Below are 22532 nucleotides of genomic sequence, written 5' to 3' on the forward strand. Positions count from 1 at the left end.
CTGGACTTTGTTTCTTTTGCCCTGCATCAGAACACCAAGAACAGATGTTTGAAAAGTTTTAATATAAAATAAGTTATATACAAAAGGCTTGTGCATACAGGGGCCCTCTCAGAGGGAATGAGTTGTTCTCAGCCCAGCAGTGAAGGTGAGGCCAGGATGACTAGAAGATCACAGCCCAAGTGTCACATGCCTGGGTTAGACAGAAAAGAAGTTAGTGAAAATTACATTCTGGCCATGAACGTTGAGTGGAATGCTTTATCAATGAAGCTGTCACTAATGTAGCTTCCAAGCTAAGATGAAGTCCTGTGGATGAACTACTAAGTGCCCTCAGAAACCACAAGTATCAAGCCGGGTGGTGGTGGTGCACGCCTTTAATCCCAGCACTTGGGAGGCAGAGGCAGGTGGATCTCTGAGTTCCGAGACCAGCCTGGTCTACAAGAGCTAGATCCAGGACAGGCTCCAAAACCATAGAGAAACCCTGTCTCGAAAAACCAAAAAACAAAAACAAAAAAAAAACATAAGTATCAAACCCTGACAGTGAGACTATTTCCCAGATGGTGTAAATTTGCTTCTCTGGCCTCTTCAGTAACCCACGCCCATATCCCACCTCATCCCGAGTATCTGAGGACTCCTGGATCTCAACCCAGTGATCTTGATGTCCCTCTGAGATCTAGTGGCACTTTGGAATTTCAAATGTGTTCATATGTACCTCTCAAAGGACTGAACTTGGAGCTTATTCTATAATTTTTTCTTTCTCCCCTCAGTTTCTCATCTTTGTGCTGGTAACCCCGTACTCCAGTGGTCTATCTACATAGCCTAGCCAGTGCTAGTCAGTTGAGGGTGCTGCTGCCCAGAGCACTGGCATCTCTACCATTCCTTTTGTTACAGTGCTGTTCTGAGTTATAGGGTACCAACGTGTATACAGGTTTAATTAAAACAAGCTGAGCAATCAGGCAATCATTCGCTGCTTTTTTCTTTTTTGGATTTTTCGAGACAGGGTTTCTCCATAGCTTTTTGGTTCCTGTCCTGGAACTAGCTCTTGTAGACCAGACTGGCCTCGAACTCACAGAGATCCGCCTGCCTCTGCCTCCCGAGTGCTGGGATTAAAGGCGTGCGCCACCACTGCCCGGCTGCTGCTTTTGAGACTAGTTAGGGTTGGGCTACTTTGCTCAGACTGGTCTTCAACTCCTGGGCTCAAACTACGCTACCTCAGTTTCCCAAGTCGCAAACACTGTCATGCCTGCCTGCTTGCTCTTAACTGCCCTTTCCAGCCTCTCTAGTACTTGGTCTGAAACTGACATTTAAAAGAAGTTGGTGTACATCTTTAGTCTGTAATACTGGAGAGGCAGGCACATCTCTTGATTTTGAGTCCAGCCTTGTCTATGTAGCAAGTTCAAGACCAGCTAGGGCTATGTAGATCACATTTCCCCAGAAAAAGAATTTAACATGCACTCCACTACCATTTGAAATTCTACAAGGGGGTGGCTGGTGTGCTTATTTCTCTTCATGTGTGTGTAGGAGTCAAACTGACAGGTGTCACCCTCAATTGCTCTCTACTTTATTGACACAGGGACTCTGGCTGAACCTGGAGTTCCTTAATTGGCTAGTCTGTAGCCAGCGCGTCCCAGGCATCTCCCTGCTTCTGGCCTTGTGAATTCCAGGATTATAGGTAGCCACCATGCCTACATGACTTTTAGATGGGATCCAGGGATCCAAACTCAGGTCCTCGTGCTTGCAAGGCAAGTGCTTTCACTGAGCCATCTGAGCACCACACTGTCTAAAAGGCAGAGGCCAGGGCCATTTGTCTGGCCTGTGCTTCAACTCTGCTTCCACTTTGAATCATTTGTGGAAATACAGTATTTACTTATGCACTAACTCAGACAGTGGGGAGAGAGTAATTAAACAAGAGGGAGAGAAACAGTCTTTGTCCCCAGAAACAAAGACATGAACAGGTAATTTCAGCAGTGCTAAGGGAAACATGGTGTCAGGTCCAGTTGGAGCCCAAATATACTGAAAAATTTTATGTGCGGGTTCAGGTTATTACTGAGTATCTGGCACATTGCAGCACTTGGTGACTTGGGACCTGGAAGCTATAATATGTCATATACACGAACACTGGTTCCCACAGCAAACTTAAGGTTCCTGGGACAGGTGGCTCCTCTCTGGTCCTGTCCCTCACACCTGAGTTACTATTTGGCAAGAGTCTTAGACCTTTATGAAAGTTTGCTGAGACAAATCTGCTGTTCCACTGTGCTGCTTATCCTGTGTCTATCTACAAAGCGATGCCAAGGTGGTCATCTGGCATTCATTCATGGCCATGGCCTAATTTATGGAGATCTCAAGCCATTGCGCTGACCCAACAAAAGCATGTAGTGCAGGCTCCAATTTCCAGACCAATGCCTTGGCCATAATTCTAAGCCTACCCTCCCTTTGCTTACCAGGCTATTTAACTTGCTCATTCCGTAAGCTTTAATCATCCGTGAGCGTGTGTGAGAGAGAGCAGCGTGCACAAGCACATTACATGTTGTGGAGGACAAAAGACAACTTGCGGGGATCGGTTCTGTTTCTACCACATGAGGTCCATGGACTGAACTGGGGTTGTTAGGTTTGGCTGCAAGTGCTCTTACCGACTGAGCCATCTCGACAGCCCAACATCTGTTTCTGAGACAGTTCTCACTACTTAGTCTAGGCTGGCCTTAGATTCTTCCTACCTCAGCCTCCCTCCTGAGATTCCAGATAAGTGCCACCACACCCAGCTGATACTTCCTGTATTCTTCATCCGCCAAAAAAACATTAAATATTTACCTATTCCTAAGCCATTATTTCCAGCAAGAGGGGACAGGTCCCGTGGAGACTTACCAGGCAGCTCATCAGAAGGCTGGGCTTTTCCTCTGGTCCACCGGTGACTGAAAATTCAGGCATGTGGGGACAGTGTGCGCTGTGCTCGTTTACATGATCCTCCAAACAGCCCCGCAGCTTCTGCTCCGTCAGCTCTGGAGACTAGGAAAGTTCAACCACAACTAATCTTTTTGTTAATTTTTTTTTTATTTTTGGTGTTTTGCCTGTAGGTATTTTTTTGTGTTGAGGGTGGTGGATCCTGGAGTTACAGACAGTTGTGAGCTGCCCGTGTGGGTACTGAAATTGAACCTCAGTCCTCTGGAAGAGCGGTAGTGCTCTTAACAGTTGAACCTTCTCTCCAGCCCCAACTAATCTTAAATACTGAAAAACCAACAGGTTAAAAAAAATCTAAATGACCAATCAAAACAGTTTGATTCTTCGGAGCCTTAGACTGTAGAGCTGGGAATGTAGCGCGGGTGGTAAAGGGCTTGCCTAGCAAGAATGAGTCATGTACTTTGTTCCCAGCACAGTAGAAAGACCAAATGGAAGGTGACGTCAGAAGGATCAGAAGTTGAGCTACAGTTGAATTTGAGGCCAGCCTGGGCTACTACTAGACTCTGCCTCAAAAATGGGGATCTGGAGAGATGGATGAGTAGTTAAGAGCACTTGCTGATCTTCTAGAGGACCTGGGCTGACAGTATCCTCATGGCAGCTCACAACCATGTGTAATTCCAGTTACAGGGGATCCAACACCCTCTTCTTACTTCCAGGGTTCCAGACACACACGTGGTGCACAGGCATACATGCAGGCAAAGCACAGGAAGTTTATCTGGTGGACATGGTCTACTAGGAACAGGTCTTGTGTCCTATTAGCCAAAATGCTGAGGAGTCTTGCTTTTCACCTCCATGGAGGCACTCTGCCTCACTTTTCCTGCCGTGATGCACTGACCCCTCTGAAATCATAAGCCAAAATAAACCTCTCGGGCTATTGCTGCTGGGTACCTTGTCTGTGACAATAAGTAACTGGCACAGAGGCGCACAACTGACTCCGAGCCACCACCAGAGGTCCTTTAATACAGTCGGCGTATATAGGGAATCTGTGTGGACACTTACGTGAAGTGGGATGTGCAGGCCACACGGACACGTGACCACACTGTTCGTGATTCTCAGGTTGTACCTAAAGACAGAATTGGGATTCCCAGATCACTGTGGTAACAAGACCTGGCTCCCCATACCTCTCCATCAATCAACTAAGGGGCAGAGGGATCACACTCACTTTGGAGTAGGGATAAGAACCAATACTGTTAAAAAAATTTTTGAGGGGCTGGAGAGATGGCTCAGTGGTTAAGAGTGCTGCCTGCTCTTCTAAAGGTCCTGAGTTCAATTCCCAGCAACCACATGGTGGCTCACAACCATCTGTAATGAGGTCTGGTGCTCTCTTATGGCCTGCAGGCATACACACAGACAGAATATTGTATACATAATAAATAAATAAATATTTTAAAATAAAAAACATTTTGAAAATTCTTACTTTATACACACAGGACAGATGAGGGGGTTTGCTTCCCACTCAGCCAACATGGCGTTGAGACAATTTTCATCAAACTGTAAACTCTTCTCATACTCGCTTATGATGGACTTTTCTGCAAGGCAAAAGGCCCAGGATTGTCCTGTACCCATAGAGCGGGTCTATTATCTCCATTTCACAAATGTGAAACCCAGTCAAGAAAAAGCCATATGGCATAAGTCACCATGATATAAGATGCCAACAATGTATGCCACACAATGCTATCAGAACTCCAAGAGGCAGATGCTCACAAATCCCTGGGCAACCAATGAAGAATGGATGAGAGGTGGCCCTGGGGTGTGTATGAAAAGATCTGCCCATGGACGCAAAGTGACAAGCTTACTATTCAGGAGGCAGGTTTCATTATGCTACCCTGGCTAGTCTGAAGTTAGAGGGCTCAGGCTCCTTCCTGAAAACCCAACCTCCTACAATAAATCACACGTCCTACAGGCACAAGCCACAGTGTTCAGCTGAACAAAGTCGCAAGAGGCAGGATAAAATAAACACGGGAACTGCTTCCCAGCTCTACCGTTGACTAGCTATGTGGCCTGTGTGAGGACAGCGTTTGCTATTCCGTCTAATCCCATCTTCCACAGCAGTCAGAGTGGGGGAAATGGTATCGTGGAATGAGAAGTTCCAGACACAGAGCCAATGGCCCTTACTGTTGGGAAGACAGACAAGAATGAAGAGTTCAGAGGGCCTTGTGGACACTTAAACTGATGGTGGAGGTAGAAGAACGGTAATTAAGAACTAATCCTAGGGCTGGGGCTATAGCGTTATTGTTTGCCTCCGTGCCCAGAGCTCTAGGTTTAATCCCTGGTACCCAGACAATCTAAAACAACAAAACCAATTCTGAGTCGAGAAGAGGCCAGCACAAGAGGAGGTGCACATCAGGGAGGAAAGGACTACATCCTGGGATTACCTTCATCACACAGCTCCTGTTCAATGTCCTGCAGCACAGCTAGGTCCTCTGGCAATCTCAACTACAAGAGGAAGTAAAGGGAAGGGAGTGGAGCTCAGCAGAGCAGTGCTAACCCAGCATGCAAGACATGGGCTTGATTTCTGAGTATGGCACAGACAGACAGAGCAGAAAGGGATGTCTCACAGTCCATGTGAAGTATTAATCGGCCACCAAGTCCCATGGGGATTTGTAACTGGAAGCTGCCTTGAAGACCCCAAATTTACCTGGCAAAACTGGACTAGTCCGCATGGAGAATTGGCTGGCAGCATAGTAACATGGCCACTCTACACTAACAACAGATGATCAGAGTACCCACCACCAAATTTAAGGGAGATGAAATCAGGCAGCAGTTAAGGAAAAGTGCTAATACTAGCCATGTGAAAAGGTCTAGTCTTTGAAAAGCTATTTTAGCTTCTGCAAAGCTGGACTAAGACTGACCTGAGAGGCTCTGAAGCACCATGGTGAGATTACACTCACCATGTAGCATACTCAAGGACACACAGATGCCCCTCAAGATGCATCGTTAGTACACAGTGCTTCGATGGTTTCAAAGGTTTCCATGTTTTGTTACACAGTTCTCAAAATGCTCATGCCACTGTCTCTATTTTATGCAAATGTAAATACTAAGGCTCAAAGAAACACAGTAAAGTTGTGATTCAGTAAAACTAAACAGAATCCCTAAATTCTGATGCCTACCCATAGGCTTGTCTGATACACTGTAATGGTTTTCTATGGACACACAACTCTAAACTTTAATTGGCTGGAGTCAATGGTGCTGTAGACATCCTTTTCAAAGGGAAGTCCCTAACACAATCATGGTGAGTCAAAATTCCCAATGGGGAAAGCAAGAATGATATTTTCTTTCCTTTTAGCTTCCTACGTGTAGTTTCATTACAAGGCTGTAGCACGCCTACAGTCTAGTTTTACAGAATCATCCATATAAAATAACCTACTCAAAAGCAGGAAAGCCTGAGCCAAAAGGCTGTTAGAATTATGTGTGGGGGCTGGGAAGTGGGTAGGTTGAAAAGACTTAGACAGACAGACAGGAAGACCAGTTCTTCATGGAGTACCCCCTAGCTTCAGATTCTTTCCTTGTCGGACCTGAACCAAGGCCTCCGGACAATTCTCTACCAACTGCAAAGAATGCCACTCTTCCTCCATCACTTCTTGCACAAGAAACTTGTCTGAGGCTCTCCCTGGGTTGCCACCTGCAGCCTGACGATACTTGTTCAGGAGCCTGTGCCGGCTGTTTCTCATTCTCTCGAGACATCCCTGGGTCAGAATTGTAAAAGAAAGAAAAGGTCAATTCCACCAAAAAGAAGGGGAGGGGGGACGATGACGACAATCAGCTAGTAAAATATTAAAAGAATTTTAGATACAAAGTTTCATATTTTTGAGTCCTCGTCCACACACAACTAGGTAAAATTACAGTGCTTTGCTCATGAACCTCCAAATTCCTATATTTCACATTTTATCTTGAATGCAAGCATTGGGTGCAGTCACTGCAAAAACTGACGTCAGACATTTATATGGCTCCAAATCCTGCTACTGTACATATGGTTATAGACATGATCTTCTTGTACCTCTCAACCCTGATGATTGTGTGTGTCCGTGTCCCCTGTAGGAGTTTATGTGCAGGCGCCCACAGAAGCCAGAAGACTGGCAATGGGGAACCTCTTGAAACTGGAGTTACAGCCACCATGTCTGCTGCAAGAACGGAAGTGCTCTTAACACTTAGCCATCTCTCCACCCCCAACTCAAGAGAACATTTTGGTTGTCACAGCTCTGTTTGTAGAACTGCTATTGGCTGAGGTCATATAAGTAGGTGGTTCAAGGATGCTATATCTAAGTGTTCTACACTGTACAGAATAACCTCCCATAACAGAACTCTCTTCTTCAAAATGTCAGTATTCACGGTTGAGAACCCCTACTACACACACTACTTCTAGCATTACGGTTGCTTTTCTAGACTATACCCATCCCTTTAGAGACTGCTGAACAGGGAGATAAGCTATTTCTTAGAGGGAACTACTTGGCTTCAGAGGAGACCCGAGCTTAAGTACAACTCTCCTAACAGTAACCGAGACTCTTCTGACTCTTTAGAAGAGAAATAATTTCTATCTCACACGACGCATGCATACAAAATGCTTCTCTCTGTAACCCAACATCAAGCGGTGGTGTCACATTATCAGCTACCGATGTCATGACACTTAAAATTTCAAACAAACTCGAATTCTAAAACAAAGCTTCCTGGGATAGCACTCACTCCAGCCAAAAGTCCGAGAGGTAGCGGGCGGTGGCCAGGACCTGGGGCTGCCGCCGTAGTCTTGAGTTCGAGAAACACCTCGCTGGCCAGGCGCTCCGGTCATCTGCTGCTTCACGACCGACCAGAGCTGAAGCGAGGGCACAGAGGACAGCGGTCCTTGGGACCCCATTAGGGAAGTGATTACGATCCACATCTCACACTCACCTGCCTGAAAGCTTCTTTCCAGGGCGGCGAGCCCACCTGTTTGTACAACAAGCGGTGCGGTGACCCCGAGGACTCAGCCATCTCTTAGCAGGAGACGGCTCCGGAATCACCGCCCCTTAGCCGCGCGCAAAGGATTCTGGAAGTTGTAATTTCAGCTCGTAAGGCTTTCCTGGAACTGTTTCTAGTGGCTGTCGCCTCACGGAGGTAGGTTTAGGGAAACCCAAGGATGGATGTAGTAGTGACAGTTGAGAAGTAGACAGCACCTGGGCTGAGGGAGTTGAATCTTGAGAGAAAGTTCTGGATTCATCCCAAGGGAGGCGTCAGTAGACGATTAACCACACAGATCTCATAACCCTACGCGCCGGCCTTCCAAAGCCGGCCCCTAGCGAGGTGGTGGACCCCGCCCCGCCCACTCTGGCGTCGGTCTGCGGCGCTGTAGATGGGCTTTCCGCTAGTGATGCCTGCTCTGGGGATTCCTACTCGCTGATAGGCTGAAGCCGCGTAGTGCTGGTCGCGGATTGGCTACGCGCCGCGGCGGGCTGCAGGCCCTGACCCTACCGCTGTCAGTTCAAGATGGCGGAGGCCGAGGCGTCTGTGGGTGATGGGGAGCTGTGGCAGAGCTGGCTTCCCAACCACGTCGTGTTCCTGCGGCTCCGCGAGGGCCTGAAAAACCAGAGTCCGGCCGAAGCGGAGAAACCAGCGGCTTCGACTTCGCCCTCGTGCCCGCCTTTGCCGCCGCATTTGCTGACGAGAAACTTGGTCTTCGGCCTGGGAGGGGAGCTCTTCCTGTGGGACGCAGAAGGCAGCGCCTTCTTGGTGGTTCGCCTTCGAGGCCCGAGCGGTGGCGCCGTGGAGCCTCCTCTCTCCCAGTACCAGGTGCGCCAGTCCGTCTCGGAAGCCCTTAGCTGGCATCTCGCTCAACTTTGGGGTTCGCGTCTTCCCACCTTGGTGGTTTGGCCCTGTAGTGGGTGCGCTCGCAGACTTGAACAGGCGTCTTTCGGGGACACCCCGCTTCGGGTGAAAAAGCCCGTCTGTCCCCTATTTAGTCGTCTCCAGCGGATCTATTGACTCGGTCGCTGCCGGGCACCCAGAGAAACTCGTGCTGGTTCTGAGTATCGGGGGGCTAAGGGGGGTAGGGAAGAGGACCGTGAAATGGTTAATGATGGGCGCTCCGAAGAAGACAGGATAAAGAAGTTGGTGCAAATGTTTTTCGTTGTTTGGCCCGAAGAGCTCTTTTAAAAGATGTGACACATTCTTTTAGTTGATTCTGAGCTTTAACACAGATTTTAAAAGACCAAATTACCTGCCTTACTTGAAAAAGGGTGTCCCTGTATTTTGTTTTGTTTTTGCCCTTTGGGGCGCTCGCTAAAGTTGGAAGGGCTTGTTCGTTTGTTGCAGTGCAGGGAACCGACGCGCGCGCGCGCGCGCACACACACACACTCCCATGAGCACGCCCGCAGGGGGATGCTCACACACCTTCACCTCCACCACTAAAAGCACAGGAGCACTAGGTCTTGTTTTGATGAGCCGATGAAAGGCATGTGAGAGCGGATATAATCAGAATGCATTCTAGACTTGTTGTGCTTTATTGAAGTCTTCGTTTGTAGTAAACTGATTCTCTTTTAAAGATTTTTTCCCTCAGTAGTATATGTGTGCATGTATACATTGTGTGTGTGTGTGTGTGTGTGTGTGTGTGTGTGTGTTTCTTTATTCAGTCTTTGGGAATTTTACATCATGTACCTCAACCCCACTCACCTCCCGGTCCCTCCAAATCTGCCCCACATCCCTGTAGCATTCCCCCCTCCCAAATTAATTGAAAACAAAACAAGCAAAACTACCTTGCTCCCTCATTAAAAACTTTTTATAAACCAAGACTGGTGGCACAGGTCTTTAATCCCAGCACTTCGGAAGCAGAGGCAGGAGGATCTCTTTGAATTTGAGGCCAGCCTGGTCTACATAGCGAATTCCAGGACTACATAGAGAGACCCTGTCTCGAAAAAGGAGCAAGAAAGCAAACAAACAAAAAAACCCAAATGTGACATTCATTCCAGTGTATGAGATCTGTGTGCCCTGGACTGGTTCTTTTGAGAAGTGATTTGATTTTAACAAGGTGCTGCCAGTGCTGTTGAGAAACGAGAGCAGCATTTACACATCTACCTGCTGTAAAATTCCCAGTAAGAATACGTATCAGAAAGTCATACATTATTTCAAGTAATTGTTTTCTTTTGATTTTTTTCCCCTCTGAAATGGAATCATTTATGTACCCAGGCTGGTCTGGAACTCCTACCCAGTCTCCAAGTGTTGAGATTACAGGTCTGAACCAGGTGCTCTCTCTCCTCTCTCTCTCTCTCTCTCTCTCTCTCTCTCTCTCTCTCTCTCTCTCTCTGTGTGTGTGTGTGTGTGTAAGAGAGAGAGAGAGAGAGAGAGAGAGAGTGCACACGCATGTGCCAGGACTCTGTGTGTCTGGAACTCCTGCCCCAGTCCCCGAATGTTGAGATTACAGTTCTGAGCCAGGCTGTGTATGTGTTTGATACCTTATTTTTATATATTTACTTATTTATTTATTTATTATGTATACAATATTCTGTCTGTGTGTATGCCTGCAGGCCAGAGGAGGGCACTAGACCCCATTATAGATGGTTGTGAGCCACCATGTGGTTGCTGGGAACTGAACTCAGGACCTTTGGAAGAGCAGGCAATGTTCTTAACCTCTGAGCCATCTCTCCAGCCCCTGATACCTTATTTTTTATGTCCAGTTCATGACACAAACCTAGAGCATGCAAGAGCTCTATAATATTTGGTGACTTATTTTTTTGTTTGTTTGTTTTGTTTTTGAAGACAGGGTTTCTCTGTGCCACAGCCTGGCTGTCCTGGAACTTGCTTTGTATACCAGGCTGGCCTCGAATTTAGAGATCAGGCAGATCCTGATCAGACCTGGAATTAAAGCTGTGTACCCTTACTTCCTAGCTCTGCAACAGGCATTTAAAGGCACAATGGCGGGCTGGAGAGATGGCTCAGTGGTTAAGAGCATTGCCTGCTCTTCCAAAGGTCCTGAGTTCAATTCCCAGCAACCACATGGTGGCTCACAACCATCTGTAAAGAGGTCTGGCGCCCTCTTCTGGCCTTCAGGCATACACACAGACAGAATATTGTATACATAATAAATAAATAAATAAAAGATCAAAGTTTAAAAAAAAAAATAAAGGCACAATGGCCTACAGATAGAGAAGCAATTAGAAGTCTCCTTATATTCAAAGAAACTTTACCTTAAATGATTTTGGCTTAGCATGATTCTCCATACAAAGGTAAATAATATATTGTAAATCATTATTTACTAAGAGTAAAAAGAAAAGAAAATAGAAACCTGAAATGGTTATGAGGAAAGAAATAGGAAGTACCAGTGTAGACATGTGTATTTTTGAGGATGTGCGATGTTGTGACAAATTATTGGAACTCCTTTAAAATATCACTTTTTTTTTTCTTTCTTTCTTTTTGGTTTTTTGAGACAGGGTTTCTCTGTAGTTTTTGGAGCCTCTCCTGGAACTACTTCTTGTAAACCAGGCTGGCCTCAAACTCACAGAGATCCACCTGCCTGCCTCTGTCTCCTGAGTGCTGGGATTAAAGGCGTGAGCCACCACCGCCCAGCTTGCTACAAAACTTTTTTTTTTTTTTTTTTTTTTTTTTTGGTTTTTTGAGACAGGGTTTCTCTGTGGTTTTTGGAACCTGTCCTAGAACTAGCTCTTGTAGACCAGGCTGGTCTCGAACTCACAGAGATCCGCCTGCCTCTGCCTCCCGAGTGCTGGGATTAAAGGCGTGCGCCACCACCGCCCGGCTGCTACAGAACTTTTGAAGCTATCTAGAGTTTCACTTTGTAGCTTTGGGTGGCTTGGAACTTAAATAGAACCACCTTTATCTTCTTCTCCAGTACTGGGAATATAGGTGTGCACCACCACATTTGGCCTGAAGCTAGTCTACAGTATTCTACAGTACTCTTTATAAAATGGTTATCTTTTTAGAGTATTCTACAGTACTCTTTATAAAATGGTTATCTTTTATTAATACTTCAAAAGTTATTTATTCTCTAAGTATCAAAAGTCTGCTTGAAGCCAGGAATAGAGAGAAGAAAAACAAATCTCAAGTAGTGCCTACTAGGTTAAGTGATGAGGCAGGGTTTTGTGTTTTGTTTTGCTTTTTTGTTTTTTGAGATAGTGTTTCTTTGCATAGCCCTGGTTGTCCTGGAACTCACTCTGTAGACTAGTTGCCTTGAACTCAGAGACCTTGCTGCCTCTGCCTCCCAGGGTTCTGGGATTAAAGGCATGTGCCAACAGTTTTTTGTTTGTTTTTAGTTTTCTATGTATGCATATTTTTTCTGTATATGTGTGTGTGTACTATCCATGTGCCTGGAACCCACAGAGGCCAGAAAATGGTTATAGAACCACCATGTGGGTGCCAAGAATTGAACCCAGGTCCTCTGGAAGAGTATTCAGTGCTTCTTATTGACCATTGAGCCATCTCTCTAGCTCTAAGACTTCGTGTGTGCGTGTTACCCAGAATGCTGTTATCTTGTAACTATAGAAAATTAAAGCATGAAAAAAAGAAAGAAAATTAAAGCATGATCATGGTTTCATGAAACTCCCAAATATACTAACATTAAAATTAACTTTTTACTAAATTAATTTTCAGAGATTACTTTGCATAAATCCACCCCTGTTTGAAATTCATCAAGTCTTGTTAAGTCCAACACAACATCATGTAGCACTCATAGGAACAAAAGGACTCATGGCATTAGAATTACCTCAGAGATGGGGGAAGGATTCAGAATTCGAAGGTGGGAAAGCAACTGTGAATTGTAGGTAAGTTATATTTTTGTTCCGTGTTTAACTGTGTACGTTGCTAAGACCAGAGGTTGTTGAAATGTATTTTGGATCCTACTATTGGATCATTTGAGCATTCGTGTGGTCCTGCAGACTGCCTTCCTGTGCTGCTATTGTTGTTACCTTTCTTTTTTTTAAGGTACATGAGTGTTTTGCCTTCGTTTATGTAAGCACACTGCTTGTGTGCCTGGTACTCCAGAAGAGAGTGTCAAATCCCCTGGAACTGGAGTTACAGATATTTGTGAGCTGCTATGAGGGTGTTAGGAACCAATCCTGGGTCCTCTGTAAAAGCAGCAGGTATTCCTAACCACTGAGCCATCTTTCCAGCTCCTTTTGTTATTATTTTTGAAGAATACTGTATCAATATTTATTTGTAATTACAAGAAACAATATCAATCCTTTATTTTTACAGAAATAGCTGCAATTTTGCAGTTAGGTGTGTGAGCTTAAGAACTGTTCACAGAATGAATTAAAACGTGTGGATTAAGGGTTTTGTCTACTGACTAACATCTGTATTCCAAGACATCATTTATGTCAGGCCATTTTCTGGTCATTGCACTTCATATTATGACGTCATAAATGTGCCATAAGCTACTTGTGCCCTAAAATGACATCAGTTGGTCAGCTGCCAGGCGTTCAATCATAGAAAAAAAACAAAACATCTAAGTTAAGGCTCATGACTTCTTCCAGGTTTCAAAAAAAAAAAAAAAACCAAAGAGTGTGGCAATCTTAATGTCTAGTGTAACAAAGCCTGCCGAGTATCGGCCCTTCCCTGCTTCACCCACCCAGGGCTGAGGATGCTGGGACTACAGAAATGCGAGCCTAGCTTTCAGGGTTTTTATACACACACACACACACACACACACACATAAATTAAAAAATAAAAATCCAGGAAAGAGGAATCTGTAAAGTCTATTGAAAAGAATGTGAGGTAGAAACCTAGATATACCTTTATCTCCATAAATGAGGAGTTGAGTCTGCTTGAATTGCTTAATAGTATTTAGGTTGCCATTTCTTTTCAGTATAATCATCAAAATATCTGCCCTTATAGTTTCCTTACTACATTGATTAGTAAAAAGACCAAAAAAGAAGCAACATCAAAACATATCTGTAAAGAACTACATACAATGGGTGTGGCAATACACAAATGTAATCCCAGCCCTCAGGATACTGAGCCAGGAGGCTTGCTATGAGTTCAAGGCTAGCCTGGGATCCATTGTGAGGGTCAGTCCCCAACCACGGCTATATAGCAAGGTCCAGTCTGAACCAGAAAAACCAAAATGTATAAAGTATTTTACTATAATGTAGAAAGTATCTGTGCTTTGGTTCCTTGGGTAGGTTCTTTGAATGCTGTCAGAATGACAGGACAGGGAAAGGAACAGTGTTAGAATATAGAATAGGTTAGAATGTATTTCATCCAAGTTCTACAGACAAATGGTTTGAAGACCGTTTTCTTTATTTTAGTACCACACCAATTGCTGAGCGATTTTTTACCAGCTCTACCTCTCTGACTCTGAAACATGCTGCATGGTATCCAAGTGAGATGCTGGATCCCCACATAGTGCTGTTGACATCAGACAATGTGATAAGGTGAACTTTACCTTCCCTAGTTTGCTTTGTGAATGGAAAAGCTTTGTTTCCTATTATGTATTTACTAAATAGTTGCTCATAATGACACAAGTAAGTCACTGAGTGTTTCTCTCTCTCTCTCTCTCTCTCTCTCTCTCTCTCTCTCTCTCTCTCTCTCCTTTGAGAAAAGATTGTCTCACTGTGTGGACAAGGCTGGCCTTGACCTCACAGAGATCCATCTGCTCCTGAGTGCTGGGATTAAATGCATGCCTGCTCCCATTTCCCCTGCTCCCCCCTCCCCACTTCCATATCAACTCCTCCTTTTTTGTTCAGAAAGGGGCAGGCCTCCACGGGTATCAACAAAGCTTGGCATGTCAAGTTGCTATAGGACTAAAGGTGTGGGGAATGTAGCTCAGTGGGTTAATTGCTTACCCTTGAGGCCTTGGGTTACATCCCTAACACTGTTACCCATCCCTTACCCCTCAAAAATGTTGTCAAAATAGAGAGCATTTCTTTGGGTCATAAACTCCCCTTCTACATAGTTAAGCAGCGGAAATAGGCAACATTGTCGGGAATAGCATGATCTTTGGCAAAGAGGTGATTTGAGAACTGGTAGGAAAATTCTTTGGTTTTTTTTAATATTTATTTTTATTTATTATGTATACAATATTCTGTCTGTGTGCATGTCTGCAGGCCAGAAGAGGGCACCAGACCTCTTTACAGGTGGTTGTGAGCCACCATATGGTTGCCGGGAATTGAACTCAGGACCTTTGGAAGAGCAGGCAATGCTCTTAACCACAGAGCCATCTCTCCAGCCCAGGAAAATTCTTTTTAACATTTTTAGATTTATTTTACATGTATGGGTGTTTTGCTAGTATGTACATATTTGTGCCTCATCCATGCCTGGTGCCCAAGGAGTTTAGAAGGGGACGGCTCCCCCAGAACTGGAGTTAACAGTTCTGAGCCTCCGTGTGTGTGCTGTGTATGAAACCCAGGTCCTCTACAAGAACAAGAAGTGCTCTTAACTGCTGAGCCATGTCTCCAGCCCCTAGTAGAAAAATACTTAAAAACTGATTAGATTGGGGAGTGGGGTTCTTTTCTAGGAAAGAAAGAGAACTTAATTGTTTTGACAAGACAGTATCTTACTCTGTAACCCATACTAGGCTATAAATGTAGCCCAGAGTTCTCATGGTCCTCTTGCCTCTCCCAAGTTGATAGAATTACAGTTCAAGCTACCCTGCCTAGCATCAAAAAGAACTTAAGTACTTTTTTGTTTTGTTTTGACCGTTAGAATTTACTCTCTCCGTGAGCCTCAAACACCTACTAAGGTGATTGTACTTTCAGAAGCAGAAGAGGAAAGCTTAATACTCAATAAAGGGTAAGTTTTGTTTCACAAAATGCTGAGTTTATTGAGAATGTAAATGCAGTTTCATCAGTAACTACCAGAACGTCTACAGGTGGGTTTTAACATGTGTGTGGGAATAGAACAAGTCACAAATCTGTCATTGTAACTTGATCTCTGAGTTCGAGGCTGGCCTCGAACTCAGAGATCCACCTGCCTCTGCCTCCCGAGTGCTGGGATTAAAGGCGTGCGCCACCACCGCTCTGCCTACAAACACTTTTTGACCCTCATTTTTCTTTATAACACTATTCTCGTTCAAGAAAAAAATGGCATACACCTGTAATCTCAGCACTCAGAAGGCTAAGGCAGAAGGATTGTTCCAGTTCAAGGCCAGCTTGGGTTATAGTGTGTGACCCTGTCTTAATAAAACCAGAAGTAACAACAAAAAAATTTTTTCCTGAATGTGTTGTTTGTTTTTTCTCTCTCACTAGAGAGCAAAGTCTTTCTTTAATTTGCTGATGTATTTTATGGACCTAGAACAGTGTATGGCACGTAGTAAGTGGCAAATGTTTGTGGAATGAATAAATTTGTGTTCACCTGGTTTTCATGGATTCCATTTCTTTTTGTATTTCTAAATGTGTGGTTTGTATGTCTGTATTTAAACTATTTGAAAGTTAAGTTTTTTCACTAGTTTTTATGAGAATTTGTTTACTCTTCATAATAATAATTTTGTTTTCAACGAACTTTCTCAAATCTCTTTGTAGACGGGCATATACAGCATCTCTAGGAGAGACTGCAGTTGCATTTGACTTTGGGCCGCTGGCAACAGTGTCGAAGAATATATTTGAACAAAAAGGCAAAGAAGAAATAGTAGCATATCCACTGTACATCTTATATGAGAACGGGGAGACCTTCCTTACCTATGTCAGTCTGTTACACAAGTAAGCTAATGCAGTAACCACTGCACCGCATCATCATTGCTGAACTTGAGATCCACATTTCTGTGTCTCAGGTGTAGATGAGAAATGGTACAGATTATCTGATTGTCCTCTTTCTTGTTTATTTAAGATAGTTGTATAGTTTAAAAAATACTAAATTTGGTTCACGAAGCCTGGTTAACTAGAAAAGCATTGTTTCTCTTAGATAAACAAGGTAGAATGGGTATAATTAGATGAAATCTGATATCTTGCATTGATATTGTAGAGAAAAGGCATATGTACACATGAACATATAAGGACTCATTTCTTAGTACTGGGACACAGTAAGTACTCGAAGGAGACACTATTTTGACTGCAGGAGTTGAGGGAATTTCTGCAGAGGACTGATGTCAAGCAAGATTAAATGAAGCATCAGGAAGGGTAAGACCATTTTAGTCACATGGACATCCCAGACTAGAGTACATACAGTTGCTAGTCAGGGCTCGGTGATTCGACATCTCCATCTGGAGCATTGCATTCAGGTAAAACAACAGATACTAACGCTAGCATTATCTTCTATGTGAAATTGATTGAGTTATAGTCCTAGGTAATGAACGGGGTGAGGTCTGTTCTGGAATATGGTGATTTCTGAGCAGAGTAGATGGATAGGAAAGGCTTGGGGCAGCATAAGTTTCTATCTGATACACCCTGATTTGTTTAGCATGCTTTTTTTTTTTTAATGTGAATTTTGCCTTTTTTGTTGTTGGGAGTGGTAAGAATAGAAACCAGGCTAGATGTGGTGGTACATACCAATAATTTTAGCACACGAAGGCTGACATGGTTCTGAGTTTGTGGCTAGACTGGGCTGTGTAATGGGACCCTGTCTTTTTTTTAATTTGATGTGTATGAGTGTTTTGCCCACATATGTCTCTGTGTACCGTATACATGCAAAGGCCAGAAGTGGGCATCACATTCACTACAACTAGAGCTACAGATATTCATCAGCCACCACGTGGGTGCTGGGAATCAAGCCTAGGTCCTCTGCAGATGTAGCCAGTGCTATTAACCACTGAACCACCTATCCAGCCCTTTGTCTCTTCTGTGTTTTCTGGTGGTGGTGGTAGTGATTACTGAGGAAGGAACCTCTGATCTTATCACCACCAATAGAAGCCAGTCATGCCCCCAAACCTCACAGTGTGACAGTCTAAGGTGTCTTCAAAGGCATTTTCCTAGCTCTAGAAGCTACAGCGGGAGGCTCAAGAATTAAAGGCAACCTAGATTATTACATAGGACTTTGTCTGGAAGGAAGGAAGAAACTAAACCAAACAAGTCTAGAATCTCTTCAGGCATTGCTTTCTTTTCAAGGGAAGATTATCTCAGATCAAGAATCACTATTGGGATGTGAGTGGAAAAATGAAAAATAAAGACCTTTATTTGAAGTTACAGTAGCTGAAGGAAGATAAAAATTCTGTCAAAATTTTCTTGATAACATTTTCATTCTTCCTTTAGCCCTGGGAATATTGGGAAGCTGTTGGGACCATTGCCTATGCATCCTGCAGCTGAAGATAACTATGGTTACGATGCCTGTGCTGTACTATGTTTGCCCTGTATTCCCAATATCTTAGTAATTGCAACTGAATCAGGAATGCTGTATCACTGTGTTGTACTAGAAGGGGAAGAAGAAGACGATCAAACGGTAAGTGCCAGGCTGGTATTGGCTGTATTTCATATCTTTAATAGGTGTATTTTATGGGCCAATTTGAATACTTAGTATAAGGAATTCTGACTTACATATGGCACTTCTGGTATTTTGGAAATTATATATTTCATATAAGAATAGTTGAAAAATAATTAAAAGAGTCCAAGTGGAGCTGGGTGGTGGTAGTGCATGCCTTTAATCCTAGCACTCTGATTGGAGGCAAAGACAGGCTGATCTCTGAGTTTGAGGCCAGCCTGGTCTAGAGTGAATTCTAGGACAGCCAGACTGTTACACAGAGAAACCCTGTCTTGAAGCCCCCTCTCTTTTCCCTCCCCCCCCCAAAAATTTCAAGTGGAAAGAAGTTAGAAGATTGCCCAACATACTAGTTAATGAAACTGTATTTGTTTCTGATCTGTGTATTAAGGATTTCATGCCCTGCCCCAGTAAATTGAACCCTCCATACAGAAGTCTGCTCTTGTAGCTGGAAAGATGGCTCAGTGGTTATGAGCACTGCTGCTCTTCAAGAACATTCAGGTTCAATTTGTAACACCCACATGGTGGCTCATAATTATTTGTTAGCTCCAGTCCCAGGGGATCCAACGCCCTCTTCTGGCCTCTGTGGGCATCAGGTATGCAAGTGGTGCACAGACATACTTGCAGATAAAACATTCAAATACATAATGAACTAAAAGCTTGGACCATGCTTGTTTTTAAGTTTATTATTTGATTTTTTAAATCTACATTTTAAAAAAGACATTCAGAAAAAACCATCTATCTGCTGGAACTGAAGTTGCAAGTGGTTGTTAGGTGTCATTTGGGTGCTAGGAACTGAACTTGGGTTGTCTGCAAGAGCAGCCAGTGCACTTAACTTCTGAGACACTCTCTATGCACTATTCTTTGATTTTTAGACAGTGTTTTACTATGTGGCTGACCTTGGCCTTGAACTTATTATGATATAGGCGAAGGTGGTCTCTATCTCAAACTCCTCCTGCTTTAACTTTCCCAGCTAGCTAGATTACAGGTGTGTACCCAGTTTCCTATGAATTTATTAACACCACTGTTAATGGTGATTCTGGTCTCTATATTCTTTTGTTGTTATTTTAGTTTTTTTGAGACAGAGTCTCTCTCTGTGTGTACCCCTTGGAACTTTCTGTGTAAACCAGGCTGGCCTGGAACTCACAGAACTCAGTCTGCCTCTGCCTCCTGAGTGCTGAGATTAAAGGCGTGTGCTTGACTCAGCTTGACCTCTATATTCTAGTCTTTAGTAACAGAGGTAAAGACCTTTGTGTTACTGGGCTGGCTTTAACCCAGGCTTTTGTTTTTGTTATTTTGTTTAAGGATATTAGGGGAGATGGATGTTTAATAATTGGCGTGAAGGATAAAATTAAACATTTGAAAAGGCTAAGTGACCCAGCTTTTTTGCGTCTGTATTTGTGTACGTTTTCAAATTCATATGAGAGGTTGAAATTTCAGTCCTTTTTTCCCCCGCTTTGTGTTGTTAACAGTCAGAAAAGTCGTGGGATCCCAGGGTTGACCTCATCCCTTCTCTGTACGTGTTTGAGTGTGTTGAATTAGAGCTTGCCTTGAAACTGGCATCTTCAGAGGATGATCCCTTTGCTTCTGACTTTTCCTGTCCAATTAAACTGCACAGAGGTAAGGGATTCACTATGTGCTGCTCTTTTATCCCATTGTATACTAACTTAGCAATGGCCGCGATGTAGTTTATTTGTGTGAGCTCAGCTTTTGGAATGCTATCACTGGATTCTTTTGGACTTTCAGTTACTACACAGCACATTCTTGCCAAGGCAGATATAAGTTTGAACATACTCATCAGGCTCCACTCAGATATTTATTTTTGTGTGTATGGTATTTGTGTGTCTGTATGTGTCGTATCAAGAGGACAGCTTTCTGGATGATTCTTTCAATTTTACATGGATTCTGGGGATCAGGCTTGTGGTGGGCACTTTACCCATTGAGCCACCCCATTGGTGCCACTCAGATGTTTAATGATGGCTTTTTCATGATCCTAACAAAAGTTGACTTCATAACCTGCATAATGGTACCTACCTATAATCTCAGTACTCGGAAGCCTGAATTAAGAGGTCAAGGCCATCTCATTATATAGTGAGTTCAAAACAGTATTCCTTATAAAATAAGCCTGCAAAGAAAATTCACTAAGCAAGTCTAGTTAGTGTTTTGAGCAACATAAACATTAAGTATATGAACTTGATAGATGAACACAGAGTGAAGTAAAGTGATGTATTTTGTTTCCTTATAAAGATACATGTGCCTTAGTTACTGTTGTAGACACCATGACCAAGTCAACTCCTGTAAAAGGAAGCATTTAATTGTGGGCATGCTTATAGTTCTACAGGGTTAGTCTGTTATCGTTATGGCAGGAAACAGACAGGCATGGCACTTTATACATAAAGAGGATTTATTAGATTGGCTTACAGGCTGTGGTCCAGTAGTCCAGCAATGACTGTATCCCATTGGAAAGTTCAAAACCCAGTAGTTGTTCAGTCCATGAGACTGGATGTCTCAGCTGGTCTTCAGTGTTTGTCCCAAAGAAATGGCTCCAATGTCAGTGAAAACAAGAGTGTTGGCAAGCAGGCAGAGTAAAAGCTTTCTTCCGTGCCCTTTACATAGGCTGCCACAGAAGATGTGGCCCATTTAAGGTTTAAGGTGGATTTTCCACTTCAAATAATCCCATTAAAAAAAATCCCTCACAAGTGAATCCAGCTGCCTCACTTTAGGTAATTCCAGGTGTAGTTAAATTGACAACCAAGAATAGCCATCACAGCATGTCTTTGGAAGTCTTCATTACAAGCATTTTTTTTTCTTGGTTTTTGTAATGAAAGTAACATTCTCTTGTGAAACACATTTCTGACTTATTCTTATTTGTGCTTAAAACATATTACAGTCACTGAACTAACACTTAAGGTTTACAAAAGTAAAATGGCTTAAATGTTGGCCTTTTTCAAAAATAACTTTTCTGTTATATATCAGTATTAGTTTTTTCCTTCTAGACTTTTAACATCCCAAACGATTTAAAAAAAAATATATTTTTAAACAATGGTAGATCAGGTGAGCTTAAATTTATACAAATAAAAATTTTCAATTTTATTGTTCAGACAGAGGGATGATTTGTTAGACAAGGTTTGGCTTGGCTGACACAAGGTCTTTTGTAACCCAGGCTGGCCTAGAACTCACTGTGTAGCCCAGGCTAGTATGCAACTCCTATTCCTGCCTGCCTGCGTCTAGGCTTCCTCATGAACTGCCACTTTCAGCCTTTTGCTCTGTATTTGAACACTTGGCTTCATACTTGGGATCCTCCTACCTCAGCCTTCTAGGGGCTGGGATTACAGGCATGTACCACTAGACCCAACACCTTTGAAAGTTTTTAGAGTAGCATACTGTTTTTGTAAGTTATCAGAACTCATATATAAACCAGATGAGAATATGACATCAACTTTACAACATTAACTATAAAATCAAAATTTTAAAAGTGGGACTATTAACAGAAAACTTTAACTTAAGTGGTTATGAATTGTTGTCTCTATCTTATCAACTTTATTATATATATTATTTCTGTATTTTATTTTAATGTTTTTTAAAGGCATGTGTATGTATGCATATACATGTGCAGGAAGAGGTAAATTAGGCCTCCTAGAACTACAGTTAAAAGGGATTGTGAGCTACACGGTGTGAATGCTGGGAACCTCTGGGAGAACAATACATACTCTCAACTGATAACCCATTTTTCTACTCCATTTTAATCTTTTAGAAAACCTTTTTTTTTTAAATTAGATTGGGCCATTTTATGTGTATGGGTGTTTTGCCTGCATGTATGTTTGCGTGCCACATTCGTGGAGACCAAAAGAGGGTGTTGATCCCTTAGAACTGGTGTTCCATAAGGTTGTGAGCCACTGTGTGAGCGCTGGGAGTTGAATGAGGTGGAAGAGCAGCTGGTGCTTTTGATCTCTGAGCCACTTCTCTAGCCCGTCTTAGAAAATCCTAACTGCTGGGAATGTGGCTAACAGTAAGTACTTGGCTAACATATAAGGTCTGGGTTCAATCCCTAGCACCACATAAACCAGGTTGTGCCATGTGCCTATAATCCCAGCACTCTGGAAATAGAGACAGGAGGATCAGAAGTTAAAGGCCATTCTCAGCCACATAGCAAGTTTGAGGCCAGTCTAGGCTACATGAGACCCTGTCTAGAAAAGGAAAGACAGACAAGGTGGCTAAGAAGATAACGGTACTTGTCACCAAGCCTGACAACCTGAGTTGGA

The 22532-nt window shown here is 43.3% G+C and overlaps 2 protein-coding genes across 4 annotated transcripts in view; one reads left to right on the top strand and one right to left on the bottom strand.

Annotated features, from left to right (window-relative positions):
- Positions 1-42: 42 nt before the first annotated feature.
- Positions 43-8045, bottom strand: Rpain (RPA interacting protein). Of its 3 annotated transcripts, none has more exons than XM_075991840.1 (7): positions 7837-8045; positions 6468-6638; positions 5328-5388; positions 4370-4481; positions 3952-4015; positions 2860-3000; positions 43-190 (listed from the first exon to the last, which is right to left on the bottom strand). In XM_075991840.1, the coding sequence occupies exons 1-7, from the start codon at positions 7915-7917 to the stop codon at positions 161-163; spliced, it is 660 nt and encodes a 219-aa protein (XP_075847955.1). In that variant the 5' UTR covers positions 7918-8045; the 3' UTR covers positions 43-160. The 3 variants fall into 3 exon arrangements, 2 of the variants coding, with proteins under 2 accessions (XP_075847955.1, XP_075847956.1); XM_075991841.1 differs by lacking the exon at positions 7837-8045 and adding an exon at positions 7633-7759; XR_012912353.1 differs by lacking the exons at positions 3952-4015; positions 4370-4481.
- The window catches only part of Nup88 (nucleoporin 88), a 26145-nt gene continuing 11591 nt past the window's right edge, over positions 7979-22532 (top strand). Inside the window, exons 1-7 of the mRNA XM_075991839.1 lie at positions 7979-8712; positions 12520-12689; positions 14175-14300; positions 15571-15657; positions 16386-16562; positions 18048-18234; positions 19743-19890. Coding sequence (XP_075847954.1) covers positions 8410-8712; positions 12520-12689; positions 14175-14300; positions 15571-15657; positions 16386-16562; positions 18048-18234; positions 19743-19890 — 1198 coding nt within the window. The 5' untranslated portion in view covers positions 7979-8409. The remainder of the gene's footprint in view (positions 8713-12519; positions 12690-14174; positions 14301-15570; positions 15658-16385; positions 16563-18047; positions 18235-19742; positions 19891-22532) is intronic.

Source organism: Microtus pennsylvanicus, chromosome 11 (genome assembly GCF_037038515.1).
Source record: "Microtus pennsylvanicus isolate mMicPen1 chromosome 11, mMicPen1.hap1, whole genome shotgun sequence".
Classification (NCBI taxonomy): Eukaryota; Metazoa; Chordata; class Mammalia; order Rodentia; family Cricetidae; genus Microtus; species Microtus pennsylvanicus.